The following is a 26,835-nucleotide window of genomic DNA, read 5'->3' on the forward strand; positions in this document are numbered from 1 at the left end:
CAGAACGAGTCGCCAGCCAAGATGTGGTAGAGGCTGCTCTCAACACGCATCCAACCCCGCTCATATTGCATACCCATATCCGCTCATCATGGGCGCTGGAAGTAGCGCATGATAGTCTCAATTCCATTATAGTTGAGATGACGCTCTGGCCGTGTGTGCGGCGCCCAGTCCCAGCTTCCCCTACCCCTCACACCACCGTCTCTTGCCATTGTAGGCCATGGCCGCCTATGAGGTACCAGCGGCCTCCTCACGCTCCTTCCTCCGCGCTCGCTTCTCGAGTAGAGCGTCTCGTCGGTCGGCTAGAAGGCGGAATTGGCGGTTCTCAACGCCAGTGAGCCAGTAGCCGAAGCTGCCACCGGCGCCGGCGTAGAGGGGGTAGACCCAGAGGGATTCCTTGTTGAAGAGCGGGCGCATCTCAATGCCGAGTTGCCATAGCCGGGCGGCAACGCCTGGTATATGTCGTCAGTAGAGGCCCTTGGGGTGTGCGCGGGCGGTTGGGGACATACCGAAACCGCTCCAGAAGAGGATCTTGTGGACCATGGTGAGCGGGTGTGATCGTGGTAGTTGTTTCGTGTGGAAGACTCCTTCTGTGCTGCAGCAGCAATCGGGGCGGGTGTCGTGAGGGCGCGTTGTCACCGCTGTACCAGTACTGGGTTTCTGGGCTGCGATGCTCCATCGTCAAGCTCCGGAACGCCAAGAACGAACCACCCACGCGGATGCGGAACCAACGTCCGCCGACCTCACCTCCGCGACAATGCCGCTTTCGCGCCTCTCCTGATATCGTCGCTCACTTTTTAGCTTTCGCTCTACAATCCATTCACTATTACCATTTTGAGCTGGCGCACCAGCCTAGCCCCCTACGTCATTCGCTGCTCGCCAGCCTTTCCCACCCCGTCTTGATGCGCCGGGCCGCAACACAAACGACACAAAACGACTGATCGCAATCACGTAAATTCAACCATGGCGGAAGTCGGCCGCAAGCGCCCAAGTGAAAGCGATGGAGCTGCGACTATGCGCAAAAAGTTGAGGCCATCGGAACTCCCGCTTTCCCAGGCGAAGCGATCGGCCATCGACAGCCTGGTGCACATGTTCCGTAAGAAGGGCGCATACGACGACATACGCAGAGACTTGATGAAGCAATACGTGTCAGGAGTAGGTGGTCAACGGTTAATTACTACTATATGCCAGGCTAACGTTTGCGCACCAGCCTGCTAAGGATGAACTGCAAGCCGCCCTCAAGGAGCTCGTCGACCGCGAAACCGACCGTAATCCCTCGCTGCTGTCCAAGGATCCCCGCATGGCGACTACACTTATAGAAGGCGCGGGTGAGCGCAGCGACATCTACGGCAACATTATGAACACGGTCAATACTCTGCTGGACAAACTGATTGATGAGCATGGCGTACCGAAAATGCGCGAGTACCGCATTGCCGAGATAGGCGCTGAGGCGGCTGCTGAAGAGGAGAAGCGAGGCAGTAAGAGCGAAGAGGAATGGGCTAAAGAAGCAGACGCTCGTCGAGAGAAGCGTGAGGCCCGGAGAGAAAAGGAGTTGGAGGCAGAGCGCGAGAGAGAACGCGAGGAGAGGGCAAAGAAGGAAGAGCGCAAGCGCCGCGAGAAGGAAGAGGACGAAGCCCGTGAGAAGGCGCGACAAGAGGAGAAGGAGCGCAGGCGCAAGGAGCGTGAAGAGCGCGACAAGGAAGACGAAGAGCGCCGACGCAAGGACCGAGAGAGAATTGACAAGGAGAGAGAAGAGGAGCGTCTACGCCGCGAGAAGGAGCGAGAGGAGCATGAGAAGAGCCGAGAAGCCCGTCTCAAGAAGATCCGCGAAGAAGACGCTGAACGAGAGCGGCGCATACAAGAGGAGCTTGACCGAGATCGCGGTGGTCGCCATCGCAGTGGTCGTGGCCGTAGCAGGACTCCCGATCGTGAAAGGGACCGGCGTGGACGAGACAGGAGCAGGCGAAGGAGTAGGACAAAGACCAGGTCGCCTGAACGCCGTCTGTCGATCAAGCCTGAAGACATCAAAGTTGATGATGAGACGGCATTGGCGCTCCTGCTACAGGAAAGTGCGGAGATGAAGAAGTCACAACAACGCAGGCCTCTGCTTCCGCGATCAGAATCACTCGAACCACCAATGCGAAAAGCTCAGCCTCCCAAGTCGCTCGTGCCCCGCGATCCCGTGCAGGCTCGACTGGCCAGGCTTGACAGCAGATCTGAAAGGTCACCCAGCAAAGACGCAAAGTCCCCCGCTCCAGGTACGCCAAAGGCGGCTGCGAAGGACGAAGATACCACTATGACAGATGCCCCATCCGCAACAGAGGCGGCCAAGGGCCGATGGGATGACAAGCGACCTGAGTTGCCTTCGAAGCGTGGCAGATCCCCCAGTGTCGCGCGCAGCACGAGAGAGCGTAGCAGGAACCGATCGCAGTCCCGCGGAAGTCGGTACGACAGGCGTGGCTCGCGCTTCGACGACGACCGCCGTTCTCGACGTGACGATGATCGACATTCCTACCGGCCCTCAAACGACGGTAGACGACGCGATCGCGACGACCGAGATGAGAAACCGTCCCGTCGCGAGAGTCGCAGCCGCTCACGAGAGACCCACACCAGCCGCCGCAAGTCACGCTATGAAACGCGCAGTCCGTCGCCACCTCGAGAGGAGCGTCGCAGAGATAGAGAACGTTCCCGCTCACGAGGCGGACGTCGTGAGCGCGAGAGATCCCCTGCATCCGGGCGCCGCCGTCGCTCCAGAAGCCCCGAGAACATCGACCGTTATGTACCCGGTGGCGGTGGAGGTACTGGCAGTGGCAGTGCTCGGAAGCGCGAGGACAGCCGTGACCGCAAGCGCGATGATAGTCGGCCTCGCAAGCGTGATGATAGCCGTGACCGCGCACGGGGCTACAGGGCCCGAGACTATGATCGTTGGGACGGCGGTAGAGACCGTGGTAGTAGGCGTTTGGAGTCTGACTGCTATCAACCTGGCGGTGCTCCTGCTGCTGAGGCCGAGGATAAAGATCGAGAGCGCGAGCGCAAGCCTAGGGAGAGAAGTCGTGAGCGGAGCAGAGATAGGGGACGTGATGATAGGGATAGACGTAGGCGGAGGAGCCGCAGTGCGAGGAGCCGTAGCCGGGACAGACGTCGCTGATCGGTTGGGAGGGTTTTGTTCTAGGATGTATGATTATTAGGAGGCATTTAATGTGCGACTTGCAGCACGTGTGCAGAGTGTGCCTTGGAGATAGGCTATCGCCAAAATACATGGGGTTGCGAAATGCTTTCGCTCCACGGCGAGCCACCAAAAAATAGCAAAAAAGAAGACAAAAACATACAACAGCGGGGATTCGCTAGTGGTCACCCACCTAACTACTAATCCGCCGGTACAGTGCTTGTATATGGCTGAGCGGACGGGAAGCCTAATTTTCACTGTCCTATGGTCGTATGTACAATTCTGAGCAGGTTTAGCTTATATAACGGTGTTGACAAAGCACCTAAACAAGCTATCTCTCCTTCCTCATCTCATCCCCAATTCCTCGCCGTCCTCCCCTCATTATCACTCAGAGTGTCCACCTCATCCACCATCGTCTCAACAAACTTACCTTCCTCTGCTACCGGCAGAGCGTCGTCATCATCAGCTTCCCACATTACAAGCCTCTTCCGCTTCTCCCTCAGTAATCTTACCTTCTTTTCTCGCCTCGGAGACTCAGAACTAGCGTCCGATGCGAAGGACGGCGAAGGAGACACTGGCCTACTCTGACAGCTATTCCTCAACGCGCTTTTCGATCCCGGAAGAAGACACCTCTCTCGACTCGGTGTAGGCGGCCGATTACCCACTGTAACAACAGGAATAGGGTGGTCGATCAAACACGAATCCTCTCGCTCAACAATCGGCGTCGCAGGCTCATCTTCCACAACTAGAACCTCATCTCCAAACTCCCTCTCCCACTTCTCCTTCTGCCAATCGCGCATGAAACCTGGGTTGATACTCAACCACTTCCTACCCGCATCCGCACTACCGTCGGGCGTAGGCATGCCTTCTACATGCCAATACAGAAGATACGTGTAGCTTCCTGCGTTCCATCGTAGACCCGTGAAGTCCTCCACTAGTAGACCGGTAGTTACATACCACTCTATATTCTTGACCTGCAAAGCAGCGAAGGCTTCCGGATCGCCGATGCGGAAACGCGCGTTGGGTGGCAGGGTCCAGCGGAAAGGCAGGGGTTGAGGTTCGTGGAGCGATTTGGCGCGGTTGCGGAGGGATGTGGGCACTGTTTTGAGGAGTTTGTCGGTTGGGGGTTGATTGGCTGGGCCGTGGGGGATGCGAGAATCTGTCTGGGGTGCGAGGAAGGCTTTGACGGATGATGAGGTGCTGGGGTCTAGGGCGTGGCGTCGTGATCGGGGGATGGAACCCATAAAGTCTGAGCATGAGTCTTCGTCCACTATCTCCAGTGCACTGCCTTCTCTTCGGAGTGCGATCGATGCATCTGCCAGTAAACCCAACGTGAAGGTACCCGTTGGAATGGTGTCTCCGGGGTCGAATGCATGGTCTAAACGGCTTTCTGTCAAGGCGCCTCGGCTGAATTCTGGGATGTTTGAGTTGTTACCGCAGACTACGAGCTCACTAGTGACTGTACGCATCAGAAGAGGAGCCGCTTTCGACTCTTCTCGAAGATCGACTTTTGTGAAAAGGACAGCAGATAACAATAGCAAGGTAACGAGAGAATGTTAAAACGATGAGCAAGGGCGCGATAGGTGAGGTTGTAGAATGATTGCGGTGAGACTGAACTTTTACCTTATCCATCAGACTGCTGTGAAGGGCTGGCACGGAGACAGGAGGCCTGGCTGGCTGATTGGTGATCTGCATATTGAAGACTACGCTGTTGATAACTCATCATCTTCATACAGAAGACTTCAATGTGGTAGGTAGACAGGAGAGTCGTGTGATACGACTTTAGTATATGAAGCTGGCGGTGTTGATTACTGAGCGTCAGATGTCTACGAACAATCCGTTGAATGAATGGTAGCGTGGGCTGTGCTAAGGCGGCATTTGAGTGAGAGCACCACTACAATTGGAGCTGCCATTGAATTGACTGTCCAGGAATTGACGATATCGGGCCTTTGATGATACTTGGCGTGAGTGATGCGAGGTCAGGTCGGTAGACAGAAGCAGGGACGGGTGCCAAGACGGATAGGCGAGACGATCCCGGTAAGACGTGCAGTGGCGTACAGGCTTGGGGCGTCGCTGGGTCACGTATCTCGTCCATTGCGCGTGCGACTCCTCCCGTATTGGCTGACCGGCCTGCTGCCTTCCCTTCGACGTCCTTCTCTTTTCACTTGCGGCTGCCCTTGGCCACAACACGCTCCTTCACATCTGCACCGGCCCGCCGCGTTTCATCCCCCGTTTTTTCTTCTGCATACAACCCTGCTTTCACCTAGAAACTTTGACTTGGCGCTGCCGTCATGTTCGTCCCCGGAAAACCCAAGATCAAAACGAGAACCGTCCTCGTCAAGAAGGCGCCCGCCCCCACAGCGAACCCCTCACCATCACCGCGACCCGGCAACGGCACTCGCAGCTACAGCGCATCCGGCCCGCCAGCGAACCGATACCAGTCCACGCCGCGCTCGCAAACAGTCTCGCGGGAACCCGCGCGCAAGTCGGTTTCCGTGTCGCGTGTCGAGACCAACAAGCGTAAAGGCACCGACACGCCGCAATGGGCTAGCAGCGATGAGTCGAGCGAGGATGAGGATACCAGTCGGCTGGGCGTCAAGCGACGGAAGACGCGGCCAGCGAGTAGTAGCACTGAGCCGATGAGTCTGAACCGCGCACTCGAGCCGGACTTGAAGCGACGTATACGGATAGTAGAGCCTGATGCCAAGGCGAAATCGAATGGCGTCAACGGCACATCGAATGGAACTGCGAACGGCACATCAAATGGCGCGTCGGATATGATGAAGATGGCGCAAGAAAACGCCGCATTTAGAAAGAAGAAGGCCGTGTTGGGGAAGAGCACTCTGAAGCACGGCTTCGAGATGACGAAAGACGATGGGGCGAAAGCCTACAAGTCCGCATTCCCCGGTAGCGAGAAGAAGTTCACCGTTGAACTCCAATACCCCAGCCTGTCACGTCCCGAAAAGTTCGAGGCAGTAGCCAGGAAAGAGGTGGACGAGGAGTACAGCCCACTGGAAGACATCTACTTCAGCATAGAGGAAATCATCCAGCACTACCTCCCGCCCGATCTCGCCAACGAGCTCTCCTCCGACGCCGAAGGCACCGTCCGTCTCCTCAAGCGCGCCGTAACCAAAGACGACCCCGAACTCTTCAAGCAAGAACTAGCCAAGTTCAACAAGCTCATCAAAGACCAATACGCCAACGGCACGATACCCCGCATCCTCGACGACATGCACGCCATCCCCCTCAGCCTCGTCAAACGCATCACCGCCCAAAGCTACAACCGCATCGTCTCCCCGCATGCCCACCGCCTCCGCAAAGTCGAAGGCAAAGAAACAACCTACGGCGAGCTCCTAACCCCCTTCGTCCACAAAATCTTCGCCCAAACCGGCCTAAACTCCACCCACACCTTCGTCGACCTCGGCTCCGGCGTCGGCAACGTCGTCCTCCAGTCCGCCCTCCAAACCGGCGCCGAAAGCTGGGGCATCGAAAAGATGAAGCTCGCCGCCTCGCTCGGCACAGAACAAGCCTCTGAACTCAAAGCGCGGGCGAAACTGTGGAACATAGCCCTCCCCCGCATCGAGCTCATCGAAGGCGATTTCCTCGAAAGCCCTGAGATTGACGCTGTTCTCCGCCGCGCTGACGTTGTGCTGGTCAACAACAAGGTGTTTGGCGAGACGCTGAATAATCTGCTGTTGCAGAAGTTTCTCGACCTCAAACAGGGCTGTAAAGTCGTTAGTTTGGAGAGTTTTGGTGGGGGTGCTAAACAGGGGGTTAGGAATGAGCAGAGTATTGCTGGGCTTTTTGATGAGGAGAGGTTTGAGAGTGGGACGAATAGCGTTAGTTGGGCGGGGGAGAGTGTGGAGTATTTTATTGCTACGAAGGCGCGTTGAGGGCGGGCTGGGATTTGATTGGAGGTGATTTTTGAGTTTGTATCATATGGGAGGGGATTGGAGGATATGGGTCTTTGGACATGTTATCCTGGTTTTCTATACTAGAGCTGGACAGCGGAAGCGTAGGGTGAGCGATCGAACAAGGTGGGATAGTTACTTGAGCATGGCACACTTGGCGTTTGATTTAACATCAATACCCCTTGATTTCTTCTCTTTCTGTAGCTATTCCAGATCAGAATCTACAAATTCCATACCTTTCGATTCATACATATCACGCCGTAGAAACTCAGCCATAGCTCTCAAAAATGCCGTTGTACGTCTCTTGCGTCACTCACAGCATTCACTCTAATCTAATCATATCTTCTCAAAATCTGTACTGTCGTATTATATATACCGAAGGATAGTAAAGAGCAGTATTCCGCTCCGTGTATGTATACCAAGATATTACCCAGTCGCCCATCCCACCAAACACCAATACCATATATGCACATCCATTCCCCTTTCCAACTACAAATTCAAACTGCAAATCCATCCACCGTATATATATAAATCATAAAGGAGCGTGTATCGGGTATCTTCCAAGCCAATCGAACCGAACAAAAAAGGAGCGACGTCGCTAATATACAAACGAAGTAGTAAAAAAAAGCCTGAAAATGCAAAGCCAGTCGTGTTTCTCGTTATATATACCCTCTTTTCCATCTTCCTTTCCTCTCCTCCCTCCATCCTAATCATCATGCTGATAAGAAGGAAAAGGCCATACGACTTACTCGCTTGCCTTGATCTAAAAGAACAGAGCCATAGCGCCCAAGCCCACAGCGCCAGCAAACGGCACGCCATTCACGCCCGCAGCACCCGTCTGCACACTCGGCTGCTCCGTCGAGTCCCCGCCGTTACCCCCACTCGCCTGCGTCGCCTGAATCGGATCCACAAAAGTATAACTCGTCATCGTGCTCGGCCTCCCCTCCGCATCCGTCGTCGTAATCAACTTGATGCTGCTAACGAGCCCACCACCAGGCGTGTACGTAGTCAAAAACGTGCTTCCCGCCTCATCCGTCGCAGTCTGCACCTCACCGGCGGTAGGCGCGTAGTCAGCCGCAGACGTGGTAACGGTTGTGCGGCCTGCGGAATCGGTGGTTGTGCGGATTACGGCGGGCCGGTTTTCGGTTTGCGTGACGGTGCTGCCTTGGGAGTTTGTACGCACGAGGGTTACGGGGACGGAGGCGGTTACTTCGGAGAGGACGCGCGTGGTGCGGACGATGGTTGTGCCGTCTTGGGTTATGGTGGCTTCGACGGGGATGATGGCGGGGCGTTGGGTGGTAGTTTGGCGGACGGTGGTGGTGGCTTGTTGGGTTGTGGTTTGTTGTTGCGTGTTGGTGACGGTGGACGGGGGTGCGTCGTCCGAGGGTTGCTGGGACTGTTGGGGCTGTTCGGATTGTTGAGTTTGTTGGGTCTGTTGAGTCTGCTGCTGTGTTTGGGTTTGTACTTGGGTGACTGTGGTGCCTTGTTGCGTCTGGACCTGCGTTACGGTGGTCTCGACTGCTGGCGGAGGGGCCTCGCTCGCCTGTGATGAAGGCGCGTCCTCGGTTGTCTGTTGTGGGGTTGAAGCCTCAGTGGCAGAAGCCGTGCCATTGCCCGGCGCCTGCCTCTTCTTCAGGTCGTTGACAGCGTCGACAATGAGCTTTGTAGCGAGCGCTGGGTTGTTCTCGTGGACATGTTCGACGCCGCGGTGGTGCGACTCAAACACGCCATTCTTGAAGTCCTTCAGTCCGCTCAGTGCTGCTTGAAGAGATTCTTCTGGCAGCGCGTTCAGCAAGTCCTGGAACGCTTCTTGTGCAGTTGCATAGATGGTCTTTGGGTGGTCGTCTCGTCTGTTTGGTGAAGCAGCAACGGTGGTGCTGAACAATGGCAGGGCCAAAACGGCCAGCTGGCAGAAGGAACGCATCGTAGTGGAATCGGCGTGCGGAACGAAAGCGAAGGTGGATTCTCAGCAAAGAAGAACAGAAACTGCGACAAGCGTGTTAGCACATCGTCATGACTGGAATCAAGGCCGTAAATTGTGTACAAGAAAAAGAACGTAAAGCGCAATGGGCTGATGTGATTGCGAAGACGTCGCAGACTGGAGAGCAGGCTTACACAGAATCTGTCGCTTCCGAGTGGCTGGGTTGCAGGTGTCTGACGCCACAGCCCGATAATCGATAGCCGCCTGTATATTTCCAATGTTCAACGTTCCCGTTTCTTTTTGCCGACGAGGAAAAGAAAGCGAGCGTAATTATTCGTTTGGTCGTTCGGAGTGATCTCAACAACGAGTGTAGTCTTCGCAAGAGTCAGTCGAAACAAGCGGAGTCGTGACCGTAAAGTCGGTAAAAAAGGCGTTGGAAGCGTGTGATAGTGATGAGGAGAAACGGCAGATCAGTCCTTAAGGCAGAAGGCGATACGGTTACTGTACGAGTTGAGCACCAAGCATCTTTGGGTAAGGCGTTGCTGATACAGGTGCCGCTAGGTGCGTCTTACTTGACAGAAACACGAGGTTTGGGCCCGCTGTTTGTCATGGATCCCATCGTCACTTTCGCCTCTTGACCACGCCCTAAACAAGCCAAGCTTCAGCATTCCGATTTTCCGCTGAAGATCATGCTCCAGTGCTCTCCACTGAACTGACAGCTAGAACTATTAGAGTGCATCTAGTTCTAGTAAATGTTCGCGCACACCGAGTTCCAAACTTCTTCACACCAGCCCTTCCTATCGCAACGCAACCGATCAGATTTCAGACAATTGTGCCATCGAAACCTCGGCCTTGAAACACGAACCAAAAAAAGTTGGCACGTAAACCTCGGGGTCGGTATATGCAACACCCCCTGCAACTGCAGAAACGGTAGGAGCCTGGAGCCTTTTCCGCACCAGTACCAGCGACCTCCAGGGCTCGCTTGTTGGAAGCCAGAACGCCAGAACGTCATGCATGGACCGAGCCACCGGGGGACGGCGGGCAAGCTATAATCGGGGTGGACGTCCCAATTCGCTCGCCGGAGTCGCTCTGTTCGCATGTTGAAACCCTGCTGAGGCTTTCACGGAGCACTCGACGTGTTGGTAGTCGCTGCGATATGTGCATTGCAATGGCATCGTCATCGCAATCTCGAATTCTTGGTCCAGCACCATCGTCTATGATATTGAATTTTGCTTTTCGCAATCATCATCATCTTCTCGTGTTAAAGCAAGACGAGACGACGTGTTCTCGCTCTGCTCGTATCTCACACACCTTTGCTATCCACTCGACTATCCACTAACAAACCGTATCGAACACATTTGCAACTCCGCTCCGCTGCCAGCCTGCGTTCCAATCATGCCCTGTCTCCGATTATAAATAGCCCACGCCCGCTGGCTAGCGCCGAGCTGGGGAGCGAGACTGCGCATTCACAATCGAGACTAGTAGATCAGCAACATCAAAACGCGCACTGCAAGACTCGATTTACGGTGGCCTAGATGCATCTCACTGGTGGATATACTGGCTATGCAACGACGCACATTCTAGACATTTCGGCATATGGCACTATGAGTCTATGTCGCCACGACGCTATAGCTATTTGTGCTTATGTTGAGGGATTGATGCGGACGCGGACTTCGGCAGAGACGGCAGCGCGGTCGTTGAACGGTGTCGGCACTCGACTACTCCACTACTCAACATGTAACGTTGCTTTTTCTGCTGTAGTAATGAAAGTGTGGGGTATTTTGCAATACACCTACTGTGCTCTTGAGCTGATGTGTATATGTACGGTTTGATTGATCAATTTCGAATAATCTCGACATTGACCACAATTGCTTTTCCCTCCTTGCACGACATGTTAAATGATTTGAAGCTCTGGCACAAGTCACACAGTAATCATGAAGAATGAGAATGAATTATCATTGATATGTGCCACAACGCTATGCATCATCGCAACGCTCAAAGAATGCTCGCTAGCACGCTTCATCACTTCATGGCAGAAATGCCGTATGCAAAATCTCCCATGCCACATATACTTTTTTCTTCGACCCATGATCGACTGCCTAGGGTGCTGTGCACATTTCTACCTATCAAGCTGAATCGGTGAATACCTTTAACTCCCACACATCCATCCAAACTCATGCTTCGTACGTCATTGAGGTTGACAGCGGTTGTCGCGGCCTCTCTAAGGCGCTGGCTCGCCTCTTGGGACGAACGGAGGTGATGACTGGCCATCAGATGGCGGTGCATCAGAGTTTGTCTCCCGGTTCACCGTCTGGGGAGTGACGGTAGTAGTCGAATTGGAGGATGAGTGAAGAGGGCCCGAAGGTGTTGATACCGGCTGGACGGGTTCCGACGTAGTTGCTGAAGCCTCAGGCTGGATCGCTGCGCCACCTTCTATCTGCTGCGTACTGTCGACATTTAGGGGCGATGGTGCTTTGGCGAATGGCTGCACAGGAGGTGTTGTAGTGACAGGTGACTTGGAATTCCTGTCCGGAGATCGCGCAACTGATCGGGGTTCAGTCAGTGCAGCTGGGAGATCTGTCCGCAGAGCCATGGCAGGACTCATCCTGGGCTTCGGGCTTCCTGGCGTAGGCACATTCGGGAATGTTGGACTCATCCCGGTAGGCGTGACGTCGCTGGATTTGTCTGCTTTAGGTTGGGGCTCTTCCACTGGTGGTGGTACATCTGGTGCTCGTCCACGAACGGCGAAGGATTCTTGTGGATTCATCATGTTCTGTGGAGAAGGGAGATGACTCGAGCTGCCCGGTGGGCTCTTGGCTCTTTCTCTCCTATCTAAACGTTCTTTGTGATCCTGTCTGCGCTTGTGGAACCAGTCGAATGCACCTTTCTTGTCGGACTTGTCGTGATCAGGGGGACTGCTACCGAATAGCATCGACGTTTCAGAGCCGTGATTCGACTCGTACTGCCCACTTCTGCGTCCTCCGCCTGTCCATCCGGAACTACTGGCGAACGAGCTCATACTCTTGTCGGCTCCAGGTACCGAACCGTGGAGATCTGTCTGACTTGCTGTCGGCGTTGCCTTACTTTCTCCACGCCTATGACCTTTCCAGAAGCTGCGCTTCTCCTCTTTTGGTTGTTCTTCCAGTTGCTCGTTTTCCGAGTATTCAGTTGCTGTTGAATGAGACCTGAAACTAGCAGAAGGCGACATGCTAGGCTTGAGTGTGTTCCCGGAGGCCCGCGAGGAGCCTGTATCTTGCAAAACCTCTCTGGAGCTGTTCGCATGTGACTGACCATGCGCAAAGGGAAGTGAGGGTGGCTGCAGTGGCGAAGGAGGTCCGTGAGAGAATTGACCACCAAACCCTGAATCGCTGCCACCAAGAGAGTGCGTAGAGCTATGCGTACTCTGGCTGATACTATTCGGCAACCTCTTCTTCTGGAGCTTGTTCGGTTTCCGTCCATCTTTGGCTTCCTTGGACTCGTTTGGAGGGGAGGCAGCGACCTTAGCTAAGATCTGGGTAAATGTACGAACAGCAGGAGTCATCTCAATTGGCGGACCTGAGTCAACAGGCCCTTCCAAGAACTCTGACCGTTCACGCGTTGGCGTGTGATGAGGACTACGCTGAGGACTACGTGGACCTGGAGTAGTGGACCTTGGAGGCAACAGGTTCTGGACCGACTGGGCGACGACGTTCGGCGTCGTGGGCTGACTCGGTGGGATAACGCCCGGAGACGGCAGAGGGAACCCGCCTGGCATGTTGTGGGTGGCAGGTGTAACCGCGGGTCTATTATGTGAGGGCTCTACCGGTTGCATAGCCATTCCCTGTTGGGGAAAGGGTTGGTATGGGACCGGCATCTCGATCTTGTTCGGTGGCATGGTCTGCGCACGTTGTGGCGGTGGCAGTTCCTGATCGGCAGGCTGTGTGGCTGGTATTTGCTCCGCTGCGGGTGCGACCGACTGTGGGGCTTCCTTCGTTCGTATAGGCAACTCCATCTCCTGTTGTGGGGCAACATGCTCAGGAACATCAGCAACATCTGGAGGCATAGGAGACGAAAGAGGGCTCTTAGTCTCTTCAGGGCCGACTTGCTTCGCAGCAGGGAAACGGGGACTCCCGAGCCCTGGAGAGCGCTTTGAGGGCAGCGTATTGCTTCGATGCACTCCAGATGTCGTGGTCGAGACGAATGATGGTGCAATTGGGCTGGGAACAGCGGGCGAGTGTCGTGAACGCTTCGAAGACGTGGATACATTCCTGCGGACGCCGCCATACATGCGAAGGCTTTCTGCACCAGCGCTCGAAGTGGTTGAAGCCGACCGGCCAATGCCAGAACTATTGCGGGGAGTGGTGGGTGTCCTTGCTTGTGGGGTAGAAGGCCCACTTTCGATGTGCTTGACGGTACCTTCATCGACAGCTGTGCCCTCCATACCAATCAAGAAGTGATCCTGGTTGTCGATGAGGAAGATAAGCACGTCCTGGCTCAGACGATAATCTTGGGGAGACATGTCGTGCTGGGGATGTGAGAGCAGTCCGGGCTGAAAGATGGCAGCTAAATTGGAGGTTGTCATCTTGTTAACATCAGCCTTGGCGGCAAAGACTGCGAGCAAGTCTAAGATGTACAGCAGCAGTTGTCGGTTCAAAGACGGCAACGCCTTGATCTGATGTTGATATATGCGCACAGCCGCATCGGGATCGAAGCCTCCGACCGAGGGCTGCTGTCCTTCACTGGGGCCTACCGCCTCAGCCTGATGGCCTTTGAGCGGATTCCGGAACGGGTCATAATGTTGCAGCGGTATTATAGGCTCCGGGAGATTGTTGAAATAGCGGCGCAGAATATTGGCGGCGTCATGTACAGTATAGCCGGACCAATCCAGACCTTTTCCATAGCGGGGTGGGGTGTCAAAGGCCGTCCGGAGTTCCTTGATGCGCTTCTCGGAGCCTGCTAATCGGAAGATGCCTTCTACGTCGGTTGCTGTGCGCTGTTAACAGCTGATGGGTGATGGGATTCGTTAGTTTCACTGACCCTTTTCCTTCAGAAAAACACCGCATTTAGCGACCACTATTGGGACGTAGCCGTAGATGTAGCTCTCGCCGTGCTCATTGAATAGCGATATAGCGACGTTGGCATAGGGTATGCTTTGTATGAGGGGTACACCAAAGATGCCAGGGAGGGCGGGTTCTACGTGCGGCCACAACAGTCAGTGATTGTTCGCGACAAGAAGAGGCGGGGAGCTGCAGGCACAGTCGCAGCGCATTGCTGGGCTTCAGCCGCCCAACAAGGCTGAACCCGCAGACTCGACATGTGAAAATGCTGGCAGTGGTGTCGTACCTTTCTCGTCCTCCTTTTTCGCGGGGCGCTTGCTGAACTGCCTCCACCACGATGTCAAGTCTCGACGCGACGAGGCAGGTTCTGGTGTCGCTAACGGGGCGGGCTGGGGCTCGCCATTGCGCACGCGCGGCGTGTTGGGGTTGGTGTGGGTGCCTGCGGGTGCCATGGCAGGCGGTGGTGTGGAGAGCGTCGCAGCTCCAAGAATATAATATGGCGGTCGTGGAGCGCAGCGTCTGGCGTGGTGTCCAGGTACAAGTGGGCCCGAAGTGGGCAGGCGGCAGCTGTCTGGGGGCCGCTATGTGACGTCGGAGGGTAGCGAGTCGAGGAAGCGAGGTAGCGAGCGTGCGCGAGATGTCAGCGGGGTCGTAACGGCGTTCCTGTAGGCGGATCGTGCAATATTGACGTCTTTCCTGGTGGAAGAGCAGAGCGAGCGAGCTGCTGGCGCGAGACAGAGTCTAGGACGCGACGGGCGGTTAGGGGTACAGGTACAGCTGCAGGATGTCGTCGGAGGGTTCAGCGGCCTGGTCGGGCGCAATATCGAGGCGCGCCTGAAACTGTGGCTCGAGGCGACTTGGGCCTGCAGGGTCGGCGTCTGGGGAGGGCAATGATCGCAGTCGGGGCGAGGCAGTCGAGTGGCAGCCCGCTGCTTGACTGACGAAGAGCAGCAGGTTAGCGGCCGTGATGTGTGGCTGCGGGCCAATTGTGAGCATCCAAGGAAGACGGCACGGCGTCGCCTGACTGACAGACACAAACGCGAGGCTTGATGCCCTCCACGGCAAAATACAGCGGCGATCAATACGGGTAGCGGGATGCAGCTGGCATTAAGAGGCGATGTTATTGTGTTATTATTTTGCTATGCTGGAGTCGGTTCCAATAATAACGACCGTCTTGGCGGGGAAAGGTACAGGTCAGGTACTGGTACGGCCATGCAGCGGGAGCCAGACAATATCGGTACGACGAGACATGAAAGACGCCGCATCTATTGCCACATTCTGTCCAAAGTGCCTTCCCAGATTTGTCCCAGGTTTGTTCAGATTCAACCCGCTGAGTGCGGCTGCCATGAACTCTCCACGCCAGCTTCCCGTGGTTCGGTGACTGAGGGCGTGGACGGGCCGCCCAGTGGCCTAGCTCGCGTCTACACTTTTGGGTGCAGGCTCGTCAGCACAGCATCCAGACAACCACCCGACGTCATACCAGATTTCCGCGTCGAGCCACCCTTCAGTAAACAATAATCTTGCCACCACACACGACCAGGCATCATGGAGTCGTATGTACTTGCCCCAATTGGCATCACAATAACTAATCGCATGTAGACTCACAGCATCTGAGCAGCGCGAGCTGCAGTCGCGCATGGAGAAGAAGCAGATGAAGGAATTCATGAACGTACGCCATCCATATTCTATGCTGCACGATAACAATACTGACCAATCCAGATGTACTCCAACCTCGTCCAGCAATGCTTCGACCACTGCGTCAACGGCTTCGAGAGCAAGTCCCTCACCTCGCGCGAAGAGAGCTGCGTTATGCGATGCGTCGACAAGCACATGAAGGGCTCCCAGCGATTAGGCGACCGCTTCCAGGAACAAAACGCTGCCATGGCACAACAAGGTGGCATGGGCGGAAGATAAAATTCTGCGAGAGGAGCGCACGTCGTTAGCTATGAGCCGGTAGCAGGCTCGGCGGCGGCGGTGGCTATTTCATGTTATTTGGATCACGACATCTGTACAATAGAAATCATTTCTGGAATCTGGCTGGGAGCGGGCTATGATCTATGGCCTTGGTCAAGCAAGCTACAACCTTGCACTCAAATCAATAAGCGCTCAGTTGCCGCTGTCACATGTCTCCGCTTAATGCCTATCTGGGACGAAATGTGCGGTGAATGTGTTTGCAGATGGCTAGCCGGTTTGTACGCGTGCAAATCGAGTCGCAGCTGACAAGCTAGAGACGCCCAAATTCCAATGCTAGCTGTTCACAGCCGCGAACGTCGTCATGAGAGTGCCACGAAACACCAGTTCGGCCCTTCTAAGATACGGTGTTGTGGCGCACCACTTTCAGTGCACTATGGGCAATCTTCAAGAAATCTAGACGCGGCCAATCAAGCGCGCACAGGTCTACGAAGACATCGAGGCTGTACTGTGTGCGCTCGCTGCAATCTCCACGATGATCGCCTTTAGCGGTGGCTGTGCTGCATCTCCCAAGCCCTTGGCTGCCAGCCTATGACGCAGCAGCTACCGCTTCACCGACCCTGTTCTTGCCCTGAATCTCCCTCCAGCCTCCCACACACCTCCTATATAACACACGCGCTGCAATCACCTTCCAGCTACACCACAACAAGAACTCTCCACAAACAAAGCGATTCGCCAACTTCCAAACCTAAACTTCTACCTTTACCAACCAACAAACAAGCAACCATGGGTCTCATGTGGCATAAGGGCTTTGGCGGCAAGCACGCCGGTAAGTGGCCCGCTTTGGAGCCGTCTGTTCCGGACACAGGCACCAGTTGCTGACAATATACTAGGTGGTGGTGTTGTCGCTGACCGTCACGGCGTCCGTCGCGCTCCCTTCCGTTTCTCTTGCGGACGCTTCAGCTGCTTCCGCTAAGCTAGTCGCCGACCTTTGACGACGATTCACGACCTGTAAGCTTTTTGCACGACATTCTACGATGACTAGTCCTGACTTTGCTAGCTTTCATATCCCACATTTCGATGATTTCCTCTTGCGACGGCGTTGGAGCGATTGAATACGCATGGCGGCGCGTAATTCAAGGAGAAGTTAGGCGATACCACGAGCATACATCTGCGACGCAGTTTCATGCTTCACAATACCCTCAGTAGCCTAATACAACATGTTTGTTCTTTACTGCACTTCCATACTCGCCGTGCGCAATCATCTGTCCTCCAGGGCTGTGTACACAACAAACAAGACAATCTGGAACATGACGTCATCGCTCACATCCTTGTCACAGCTCCACATCCCAAATCCATCACGCGCCACAATGTCAAACCTCATGGCGGGGCAACCGCCCAGGCAAACAGCTCCAAGCAAAGCCAATGGGTGAATATCGCCACGGTACCAACCCACGATATAGCAAGATGCGGTCCATCCTCATCATCAACCCAAACTCCACGGAGCAAATGACCAACGGCCTGAAGCCGCTCGTCGACGCCCTGCAGTTCAAAGACGTTACTCAGCACCACTCACCACACCCACCCAGCAACTAACCGCAGCTAGCAGACCGCTCACGAGTACTTCACCGCCCCCTCCGGCCCCAAGAGCATCAACAACGAAGACGACGCCGCAGAGTCGGTTCAACACTGCCTCCCCGCTCTCCGCCAACAACTCGCCCACCACGATGCCTTCCTCGTCGCGTGCTACAGCCAACACCCGCTCGTCCCTCTCCTCAAAGAAGAACCCGCCATAAGAGATACGAGGAAACCTGTCACGGGTATCTTCGAAGCCAGTGTTGGTGCCTCCCTGCAAGCTATCCACCCCGACGAGAAATTCGGCATAGTAAGCACGGGCAAAGTCTGGGAGACTATCCTCACGGATGCTACAATCGCCTTTTTGGGCACGGGCTCAGACGCGGGGAAACGGTTTGCAGGCGTGGAAACAACGGGGCTCAATGCGACGGATCTGCATGATGCGCCGGCGGAGGAGGTGAGGAAGAGGATGAAGGATGCGGTCAAGAGGTTGTTGGGCAAAGGGAAAGTGGGTGCGATTTGTCTGGGCTGCGCGGGTATGGCGGGGATGGATGAGATGGTTAGGGAGGCTTGTGTGGAGGAATTGGGGGAGCAGGAGGGAGGTAGGGTGAGGGTTGTTGATGGGGTTATGGCGGGGGTTGCGTGGTTGGATGGGGCTGTTAGGGCGGGGTTCTAGGATGAAAGTGTATTTGCATAGTAGATGTCTGTTTGTGAAGACCTTGGATATGCGCTACAGGTTTGTAGTAGCCTTGTCAAAAGGCAGCGGGTGGTTGCGACATCTCCAGCGCTGGTGCAGACCAAAGACGGGATGACGTTGGGTGGGTGGGGGAGGCGGAAGGGAGGTGGTGGAGGTCTCTTCCCTCTACTTAAGTGTGATGGATGAGTATAACGAAACGGAAGTCAAATTCAGATGGCATTGATTTAACTCTAGAGACCCAGAATGTTCTACATGAAGATGTACTGCTGTAGACTTTGTCCGAGTACGCTGTTCGACCTTGTTTACGCTTTTTTTTGTACGCCGGATAAATAGACGTTATCCTTGTGAGGCGTGATCTTTTTTTCGGACTTGAGATGCCTATGTGAATCTGGTAGTATGGGATTGTAGTGTTGTAGTAGCATGTGAAGCGACCGTTGGTAGTTGCGATGGCCGTTGCTGGTTGCTGGGTGCTAATCATAGGCGGGATGACGTACCCGGAGGCCCCACAAGTTCGGACCTTTAATCGTTCTAGCAATACTACCTCAACTGCATGCTCCACGCTTCACTCAAGCCTCGCCAACCACAAACCTCGCGGCCGCCATTTGTACTAATACTTATTCACACACGATCATGCAGTCGCTGCCGAACGAGTTGTTGGCTCAAGTCGCGTTGCATCTCGCAGACCAAGCCCCATCAATCACCAAATTCCACCACGAGCCGTCTTCGCAATTAACGAACTCTGATTCTATACCCCTGAAGACCCTCTCCCTAGTTTCATGGAGGTGGAGAAAGGTTGCGCTCCCCATTCTCTTCCAATACGCCCGTATAGCACTGGACAAGGAAGCACTATGGGTACCAATGGATGCGCGACTCGTTGATAGCATGCAAGGAGAGCTATCCAAGTTGAGCAACCACGAGTTCATGATCTACACCAAACTTCGCAGCAAGTTTAAGAGTACCTCTGGATCTGCTTTCGAGCCGGCTATGGACGACGTGCTCATCCAGTTGTGCCACATCCAGGATGGAGACGAACACCTTAAGGCGACACTGCGAGCTGCGTGGATCCCGCATCTTTCAACGGATTTCGACAAATTCACGCAGTTTGTCATGCAGAATGATTTGAAACGCCACATCAAGAGCTTGGTGGTGCATACAGATCAAGAATACAACCTGTGGCATGTATCCACCGCTCACGACCACATGCTGAGCTCAGTCACCGACATTTGGACAAAGACATTTTCCTGTCTAGACCCTACACGTATCGTTGTCGCTGCACCACCAAAAACCATGGCCGCACTGGTAGATTCTGCCGTGGGCACCAACGACAACTGGGCTTTCGAGATGAAGATGCACTACATCGAGCTCCTCCAGAAAGAACCTCCACCTACCAACAATCCAAATAGCGAACCCCGGTATTCCAGCTGCCAACTCCTGCGACAAAGACCCTGGCACCACCTCGGCTACAACGAAGGTTCCTCCATAACCGTATACAGCACCTACGAATTCCATCTCATGGTGCCGCCCCGCATCCTCGAACTCCTCCTCTACCGTATTGCCAGCTTTGCCAAGAAAACGGAATTCTGCCGCCACTTTACATCGTTTAGCTTCACCGCTGTCTTCCCCCTGCTATCAGGCCTCACGCCCGTACTGTGCGGCATGCACATGATTCCGTCCATCACACAAGCCACTTTCCAGCTCGCCCCTGGCCCCGAAAGCGACCTCCTCAGCGACGCGAGCAAGCGGCGCAAAGCTCAGTCGTCGGATTTCTGGTCCGAGTGGCGTATGGGATACAAGCAGATTGGTGAATTTGAGTTCTTTAGACAGGGGAAGATGGGGGGTGCGAAGAGTGAGTGTAGGACTTTGACGGAGATTGTGAGTAGGGATTGTTATACGGGACAGTTGAGTGATGAGGTTACGGAGGCTGTGGAGGGGGGTTTGAAGAAGGATGTGTTTGGGTGGAAGGGGGATGGGGTGGGGAGGTGGGTTAGGGATGTGGAGGAGGAGGAGGAGTTCGTACAAGAAGAGAATTGAACAGACCTGGATTCTACATCGACGGTAGGCTACTTACTTTGTGTGTTCTCATCTTGATTTAGGAGGCATACCTGTTTAGCCTATTTCTGGGTTGATGTGGAAGAGTAAATTGATACCAGTTTGAAGGATTCGTATATATAGAAGAGGTATGCATAGCATGTGCTGTGTAAGAGCTGTAGCATGAAATGCCGCATACATATTCACGCTACAGCTGAAGTCATAAGTACAACTCGAATTGGAGATACGGACATCTTCCTACACCCGCGTATGTCCATGTGTCTAATCAGCGAAGGCCTCGTCAGAATATTGACACGGCAGTCACATCACAACACCAACACTTCCATACCCACATCTCCCTGCCGCTCTTTATCAACTCTACTCCCCTACTCTCTCCCCTTTCTCTCCGCACTCTGTCTATAGCCCAACACCCCAACACTCAAAAACTCAATGATCGAACCCGTAATAGCAACCGCTCTCATACTCTCCATCCTCGCCCTCATCGCCTACTATCTCCAACCCCAACAACCACATCACCAACGCCACTACTATCATCAAGTAAGGCGAGCGCGTGTTATGGCTGATCCCCAGCGTCGTGGACGTGATGATGGTATGGAGCGAGGAGTGGAGATAAGGGGGATAGGAGAAGGGGAGGTGTATGAGCGGGAAAATGAAGAGGGGGAAGGTGGAGATGACGGTAGAGGGGAGGTAGCGATAGGAGGACTGGAGTTGGGGATGATCGGGAGGGATGTTGTAGAGAGTAGGTTGTGGTTGAAAAGGGGTGGGGATGTTGGGGATGAGAAGAGGCTGAGGGCGAAGGAGACTGGAGAGTGTCATGGGAGTAGGGCGGAGGGCGTGCATGCAGTAGTGAGTTTCAGCCCTGGAAGTTTATCGGCACAGGAGGAGGATGTGCATATGGCTCCTGGCTCACGCGGTTCATCCCCGCCAGTGATACGCATCACTACTCCCGACAGCGACATCACCTCTACCATCTTACTAGCGCACGACGCAGAGAAAGGAGTTGCCCCAGAGGCCTGCTATAGTAACACGCTTGATCAGCAGCGTAGACAACGTGTTCGATTTGACGAAGCGCTCAGGATGCACAGTTATGGTGGAAGTCAGTATGTGGGAAGGGTGGTGGACGAAGATGCTGAGAGAAGGGCAGTGATGAAGATGGAAAGGGAAGATGATTAAGCGAAAGTGTAGGGAGGGAGTGGTTGAAGAACGGAAATGAGGTCGATTCTGTGTATTTTGTGTGGGTGTATCGGTGCTGTGAAGGATCGAGCACCTCTTATGTATTGATCTCTCTTCCTGGATGTCTATCGGTCTGTACTTGGGAAACACTCTCGGTGATGCATGCGCGCATCTTTTCCAATGCCGTGAAGGTATATCTGCTCTTATCCTAGAGTGTCTGCACGTTAAATAATGCAGATGGTTTCTTCTTGGCTCTCCTCGAACCAGCCTCTCATCTCACTGTACCCTTCGTGTCCTTCGGACTCTACCACCCCCACTCGATAATAATTTTGCAATTCATCTGCAGGATAGAGCAACAAAGCCCGCAGAGTTGGCGCTTTTGCTCCATCCTGTTTCTCGATGCGGTAGAGAAGCATGGCCATGAGATGCTCCAGCTCTGTTTCTCTATCCTTGTGAAGCCAGTCCGTCATAGCGAAAATACTATTGTTGGTGCCTATGAGGAGGTCCAACCAACGATTTGACCACCGCCTTTCTTCGTTCTTCACTAACCAGTCCGGCAGTCGAGCCATTCTCCCGCGGATTCGAAGGAATCCTCCAGACACCTGTCCATACGGATCATCAGAACTAGTGATAGTGTTGGCATCCACTATAACTGACTCTTCAATCATTGCGCTTCCACGAATCATCGTCGACACACTTGGGCACGCTGCCCAGGACCAAGAAGGGGCAACGTAATTCCGTTCTCGAATATCCCGTATGTGAGCTTTAAGACCGCGCGAAAGCATAGAACCTGGACTGTACCAGCTCAATCCGTAGGGTAAATCACCCTCCCAAAGTCCGGCAAGGTATCGATCCTGCACCGCTTCGCCTATCATGCGGGCAAGTCCAGCAATAGCGGGAAGGCGGTCCTTGTCGAACGTCACCGATCGATGACCATATTGTCTAACTAACCGATCCCAATACTCGTAAAGTTCCCCAGGGGACATGTGCTTGTCCCTGAACCTGGTGATTATGGCCGAGACTCCTACTGTTAATTGAGACCTGCCACGGGGAGCTTCATCTCCTTCAGACCATCTGCTTCTAGCACAAGTGAAATGCATTCTCTGGCTTCCAAAAAGTAAGACACGAGTAGACATCTCCTTTTCCTGGAAGGTCCAGCATCTCTTGTTCCACTTGGATAATGCCAAGTCCCAGTCGTAATCTCCGCGGTTCATATACACACCCGTTCTTGATCGTAACCCGATCAGGTAAGAGCCCTTGGTGGCTTTTCGTATCGTTGATTGAAAGGGGACTCTCACCGCAGGGGCTCGGTTGAGGAAACTCTCGTGACATGAATCGGAGTTGAGGCTGCAGAAAGTGACAAATGCGTGGCGATATACTAGATCCATCTGGGAGGACTCGTGCAACCAGTCATCTTCATCGTCTTGCACGATGCAAAGAGCGTCTATCCAAAGATAGCGAAGGCCAATCGCCCTTGCAAGCAAGATAGCGTCTTTGGTAGTTGGCGTCATGAGTTCGCTAGGCAGACCCACAAACCTGTGCTCCAGAGACACCTTTTCGGTCTTGAATTGTGACTCGGCGTCTTTCTCACCACCCCAGCAGTAGCTCAAGGCAGCGTACTTTATTTGCTCGGAATTGCCGATGTTGGAGGACAAAACTAAGCGTGAGACATCGGATGTGTCATGGCCGACGTCTATGAGCCTGGTAGGCATGAAAGAGGTAGGAGTCTCAGGGTGGCATGTTGACGTGCAATGATCGAGCAATTGACGACTCTTCCGAATGGTCATAGGGTCTAAGTACGAACCATCTCGCGAGGGTTCGACTTTAAGCCACTCGCAACAGTCTTGGGACACCCTTTAGTACACGCGGCCTAAGATCTGATTCAATGATGCGACTTACTAGAATCTGCCTCGATAGGGAACATAGTCTGAAAAACAATGTTAAACCCAGCCAGAGTAATAGTCCCTTCTATCACCAGCCCCTCTATATCTTCACCGATCAGCGAAAGATACGCAACCAAACTCAGTAGACCATAGTCTATTGGATAGGTTTTCGCCTTTTCCGCGAGTGTTTCTTTTAGGGACTTGCGCAAAGCTCGACAGAATGCACAACCGAGCTGAGAAGAACGCAACAAATGAGGCATGTCAGGCAGATTCTCACCGAGCCTCCAATCAAGGCGGGCGAGTCGATAATCAGGTCGGTCAAAGGGGATTTCTCGCCCTGGCTGCCAATCTGTAGGACGCAATTCGATTTTGGACTCCGGGAAGGACAGGCGCGCAACACCATCTTCGCCCACAACTTCCTGGCCCCCGATGGCACCATCGTCGAAACTGAGAAGGCTGCAGCGCTCGCAGAGGGAGTTGCATTCCGGCGGACCGCTCATTGGTTCAGCCGCCCGTCCAGGACTCTACCAGAAGGCAGGGGTGTGATCAGAGGGTAGAGAGACAATGAAGGCGCAATAGGCCCTCTCGTTTGAAGATGATCTCACCAAACAATCGTTGGAAGCGAAGTGAAAGAGAGCTCAGCCGTGTTGCGATGAGGCAGGTGAGCGTTGTTTCCCAGTGTAGCCTGACCAGGCGGGCAGTGCAGGTGAGATGATGTCACGATCAGGCTGAACTTCTTTCCCAGCCAGTACATTCGGCAGGCACCGATCAGGACTACGAGCTAGAACAAATTGGGCACTCTGTGCAGCCCCAACATCATCTGTAAGAGTGCTTAAACGCCATAACTTCACCGAAGACGTCTAGGGTGTCACAGAGCAAAGGTTTTCGACCAGATATCGCTTACAGCCAATGCGATCGTAAAACTACAGCATGATGCCCTACTCTTGCGAGCAAACGCCAACAGGCTTTGTAAATAAAAGATACGTTGAACATACTGCGACAGTGATACAGGCGATCCGCGACGTTTACCGAGAGTGCGTTTCGACAAGGCGCTGAGGATGCATACCTAGGTACTCACAGTTGAAGTTAGTATCGGAGCAGAGTAGAGAAGTCGCCGAGTAAACAAACCAAGTGGAAAGAGGAGGGCGCGCTTAAGGAATATGAGTAAAGTTGATTCTATCTTGCATGGGTATATAAGTGTAAATGCCAAAAACATCGCCGTCCCCCGTTTGTCGTATCATATATCGTATAACCAGTGAGATCCCCGTTTACCGTCTCATGACCCATCATATCATGCGCATAACCCCCGAACAATCCAACCCCATAAATGCGACGAAGAACAAAAGCTGTAGAAGGACCACCTCAACACAGTCCTCACGTCACACACAACATCTCCTCCCACCCCACCGTCCACCTCACACTCCCCATAACCACAACCAACAACCCCAGTCCGGCCGCCACACTCGCACCCGCATAAAGATACGCACTCCTCCTCCTCTTCGCCGTATCAATCTCCACAATCCACGTGCTAACCGTCGTCAAACAGCCACAGAACCCATCTTGAATGCCTTGCAGAACCGCACAGCCCACCACACTACCTCCAACCAACCCCGTACTGCTGAGGGGCACGTGCTGGAGATCGTATGCCATACCCAGCACCGCAGTACCGAAGATATTGACGGTGAAGGTGCCGAGCGGGAAAGACGGCGCGATGGGATTGAGGAAGAGGGAGATGTAGTAGCGGAGGAGACAGCCTGCGGGGGCGAAGACGCATGCGAAGAGGGCTTGACTGCGCCATGTTGAGTAGGGAGGCAGACACACCATGATGATTGCGCCGAACCATACGCCCCAGCCAAGTATAACGAAAATGGGATCGCAGACCCGGCGGGTGAACCGGAAGGGTAGGCTGGGTGTGAAGCGGTCGAGTGCGAGAGCGAGGTGTGCGCCGATGTGTAAGGCGCAGTAACATGTCGCTATGGTTATCATGATGGTGGCTAGGATGGCCATGACGGAGTATCCGCCGTTTCGCGGGACTGTGGTGGTCACAGATGGTGTAGATGTACCCGCAGGATAGGGATGATTGATAGGACTTTTCAAGTCATTCGACAGCGCGAGGAAGATGTCGCGCATGAAACTCGAGAAACTGGTGAAGGAGCCGCAGAACCCTGTTGCCAGACCAATGTACATCGGTATTGTCTTCTTGATCTTTCCATGTCGCGCCTTGTGTTGCGAGTGTTCAATGTCGTTGGCGGGATAATCGGTTGGTTCGGGGAGTTTCTCTTCGCCATCATTACTATTACTGCGACTCCCCCATTCCGCGGCGAAGAGACGGCGGTCTTCGGATAGGAAGCCCATTATGAATGTGCCGGCGACATTGGCCCATAGCTCAGAGAAGATGACTGGCGCGCCGGGGTAAAATGTCAGGGCCTGTAGACCCAGACGAGCTAGCGTGCCCCATATGGAGAAGAAGATGAGGTAGGAGATGGTGTACAGCTCCGTGGCACACCTCGATACTTTTTGTTGCCCAGGGGTGCGCTTGGAGCTTAAGTAGTGCTCTGCGTCGGTGTGGTGATCGTCGTAGCGGTGGGTGCGGTCGTGGCCGTCTTCTTGAACGGGCGACATGCTGGGCAGGGCCGTAATGTCCAGCTGAGACCCTGATGCAGCACCGGGCGCTACTCGTCCGAGTGGAAAAGAGGGTCTTCTCGATCGGTGTGGATGTGTTTGAGATGCCGGACTACCACCACCTGCATTCTCTCTCTGTGACGCCCTACTCTGCGCTCGCGTTCTGGGTGTGCGCAATGGCGTGGGAAGGTTGGGCGAATGCGCGTTATCGTTGTAGAGATGAAGCCAGGAGTCTGCTCCTAGGAGGTCGTCGTCGTGTTTGCTCTCGCCGGCTCGCGAGGAAACCGTACTGAGCGAACGGTGCTTCCCGGCGTTTTTATCCCACCGCTTCACGCTGCTGTACGAATGGTTCCGCTGTCGCGTATACGGCACATTGGGTGCGGGCGAGGCGGTCGAGGTAGGCGAGGGCAATGGCTCGCTATCCGCGTGCTCCGAGTGGACTCTCTCGAGGTCGAGGTTGAAGTCGTGCAGGCGGCGGAGGTCGCTGCGGGTTCGAGATCGCGGTTCCGGGCGGTGCGCAGACTCTTCGGAGAGGGTGGAAGAGCGCAGCGACGAGCGCTGGTTGTTGAAATGCGACTCGCGCTTGGTGGGGACATCGTCGTCGTCGAGTGCAGCGTTGGCCATAGCTGCCGTCCTGGTCCCGTTTGTGCATGCAGCTTCGATGTGCAATGACGTGCGGGTCCCAAGATGAGCAGCAGTCACCCGTAACTTTGTAGTGTATAATTTCAGCTCAAGACGCCGTGTGCAACTTGGAGTAACGCGCCATGCTGCTTTCTATGATGCCGGGACAAAAGTGGCGATGCCCGAGAATAAGACAGCACACGTATATCAGCCCTCGTTCGCGTCTCTCCTCCCTCCTGCGCCAAATAAGAAAAGGTCAAATCTCAGTAACCT

The 26,835-nt window shown here is 54.3% G+C and overlaps 11 protein-coding genes across 11 annotated transcripts; 5 read left to right on the top strand and 6 right to left on the bottom strand.

Moving 5' to 3' along the window:
- Positions 1-225: 225 nt before the first annotated feature.
- Positions 226-540, bottom strand: J4E93_010924 (uncharacterized protein; the record flags this gene model as incomplete). Its single annotated transcript, XM_049348800.1, has 2 exons — positions 226-449; positions 507-540. 2 exons carry the CDS (start codon positions 538-540, stop codon positions 226-228), a joined length of 258 nt encoding a protein of 85 aa, XP_049194033.1.
- A 420-nt stretch (positions 541-960) lies between these two features.
- On the top strand, positions 961-3,145 carry J4E93_010925 (uncharacterized protein; the record flags this gene model as incomplete). The annotated part of the gene is made up of 2 exons (XM_049348801.1): positions 961-1,152; positions 1,208-3,145. 2 exons carry the CDS (start codon positions 961-963, stop codon positions 3,143-3,145), a joined length of 2,130 nt encoding a protein of 709 aa, XP_049194034.1.
- A 368-nt stretch (positions 3,146-3,513) lies between these two features.
- J4E93_010926 (uncharacterized protein) lies at positions 3,514-4,632 on the bottom strand (the record flags this gene model as incomplete). The annotated part of the gene is made up of 1 exon (XM_049348802.1): positions 3,514-4,632. The coding sequence occupies one exon, from the start codon at positions 4,630-4,632 to the stop codon at positions 3,514-3,516; it is 1,119 nt and encodes a 372-aa protein (XP_049194035.1).
- An 822-nt stretch (positions 4,633-5,454) lies between these two features.
- Positions 5,455-7,056, top strand: J4E93_010927 (uncharacterized protein; the record flags this gene model as incomplete). The annotated part of the gene is made up of 1 exon (XM_049348803.1): positions 5,455-7,056. One exon carries the CDS (start codon positions 5,455-5,457, stop codon positions 7,054-7,056), a length of 1,602 nt encoding a protein of 533 aa, XP_049194036.1.
- Positions 7,057-7,837: 781 nt separating this feature from the next.
- Positions 7,838-8,998, bottom strand: J4E93_010928 (uncharacterized protein; the record flags this gene model as incomplete). The annotated part of the gene is made up of 1 exon (XM_049348804.1): positions 7,838-8,998. The coding sequence occupies one exon, from the start codon at positions 8,996-8,998 to the stop codon at positions 7,838-7,840; it is 1,161 nt and encodes a 386-aa protein (XP_049194037.1).
- A 2,218-nt stretch (positions 8,999-11,216) lies between these two features.
- J4E93_010929 (uncharacterized protein) lies at positions 11,217-14,483 on the bottom strand (the record flags this gene model as incomplete). Its single annotated transcript, XM_049348805.1, has 3 exons — positions 11,217-13,960; positions 14,012-14,167; positions 14,318-14,483. 3 exons carry the CDS (start codon positions 14,481-14,483, stop codon positions 11,217-11,219), a joined length of 3,066 nt encoding a protein of 1,021 aa, XP_049194038.1.
- A 1,093-nt stretch (positions 14,484-15,576) lies between these two features.
- On the top strand, positions 15,577-15,945 carry TIM9 (protein transporter tim9; the record flags this gene model as incomplete). Its single annotated transcript, XM_049348806.1, has 3 exons — positions 15,577-15,584; positions 15,631-15,700; positions 15,751-15,945. 3 exons carry the CDS (start codon positions 15,577-15,579, stop codon positions 15,943-15,945), a joined length of 273 nt encoding a protein of 90 aa, XP_049194039.1.
- A 1,464-nt stretch (positions 15,946-17,409) lies between these two features.
- On the top strand, positions 17,410-18,193 carry J4E93_010931 (uncharacterized protein; the record flags this gene model as incomplete). The annotated part of the gene is made up of 2 exons (XM_049348807.1): positions 17,410-17,499; positions 17,549-18,193. The coding sequence occupies 2 exons, from the start codon at positions 17,410-17,412 to the stop codon at positions 18,191-18,193; spliced, it is 735 nt and encodes a 244-aa protein (XP_049194040.1).
- A 467-nt stretch (positions 18,194-18,660) lies between these two features.
- On the top strand, positions 18,661-20,245 carry J4E93_010932 (uncharacterized protein; the record flags this gene model as incomplete). The annotated part of the gene is made up of 2 exons (XM_049348808.1): positions 18,661-18,666; positions 18,851-20,245. The coding sequence occupies 2 exons, from the start codon at positions 18,661-18,663 to the stop codon at positions 20,243-20,245; spliced, it is 1,401 nt and encodes a 466-aa protein (XP_049194041.1).
- A 2,221-nt stretch (positions 20,246-22,466) lies between these two features.
- Positions 22,467-23,148, bottom strand: J4E93_010933 (uncharacterized protein; the record flags this gene model as incomplete). The annotated part of the gene is made up of 2 exons (XM_049348809.1): positions 22,467-22,513; positions 22,563-23,148. The coding sequence occupies 2 exons, from the start codon at positions 23,146-23,148 to the stop codon at positions 22,467-22,469; spliced, it is 633 nt and encodes a 210-aa protein (XP_049194042.1).
- A 1,545-nt stretch (positions 23,149-24,693) lies between these two features.
- Positions 24,694-26,565, bottom strand: J4E93_010934 (uncharacterized protein; the record flags this gene model as incomplete). The annotated part of the gene is made up of 1 exon (XM_049348810.1): positions 24,694-26,565. The coding sequence occupies one exon, from the start codon at positions 26,563-26,565 to the stop codon at positions 24,694-24,696; it is 1,872 nt and encodes a 623-aa protein (XP_049194043.1).
- Between the last annotated feature and the right edge of the window lie 270 nt (positions 26,566-26,835).

The sequence above is a fragment of the Alternaria ventricosa genome (genome assembly GCF_023758065.1).
Source record: "Alternaria ventricosa strain BMP 2768 chromosome Unknown scaffold_38, whole genome shotgun sequence".
Lineage (NCBI taxonomy): Eukaryota > Fungi > Ascomycota > Dothideomycetes > Pleosporales > Pleosporaceae > Alternaria > Alternaria ventricosa.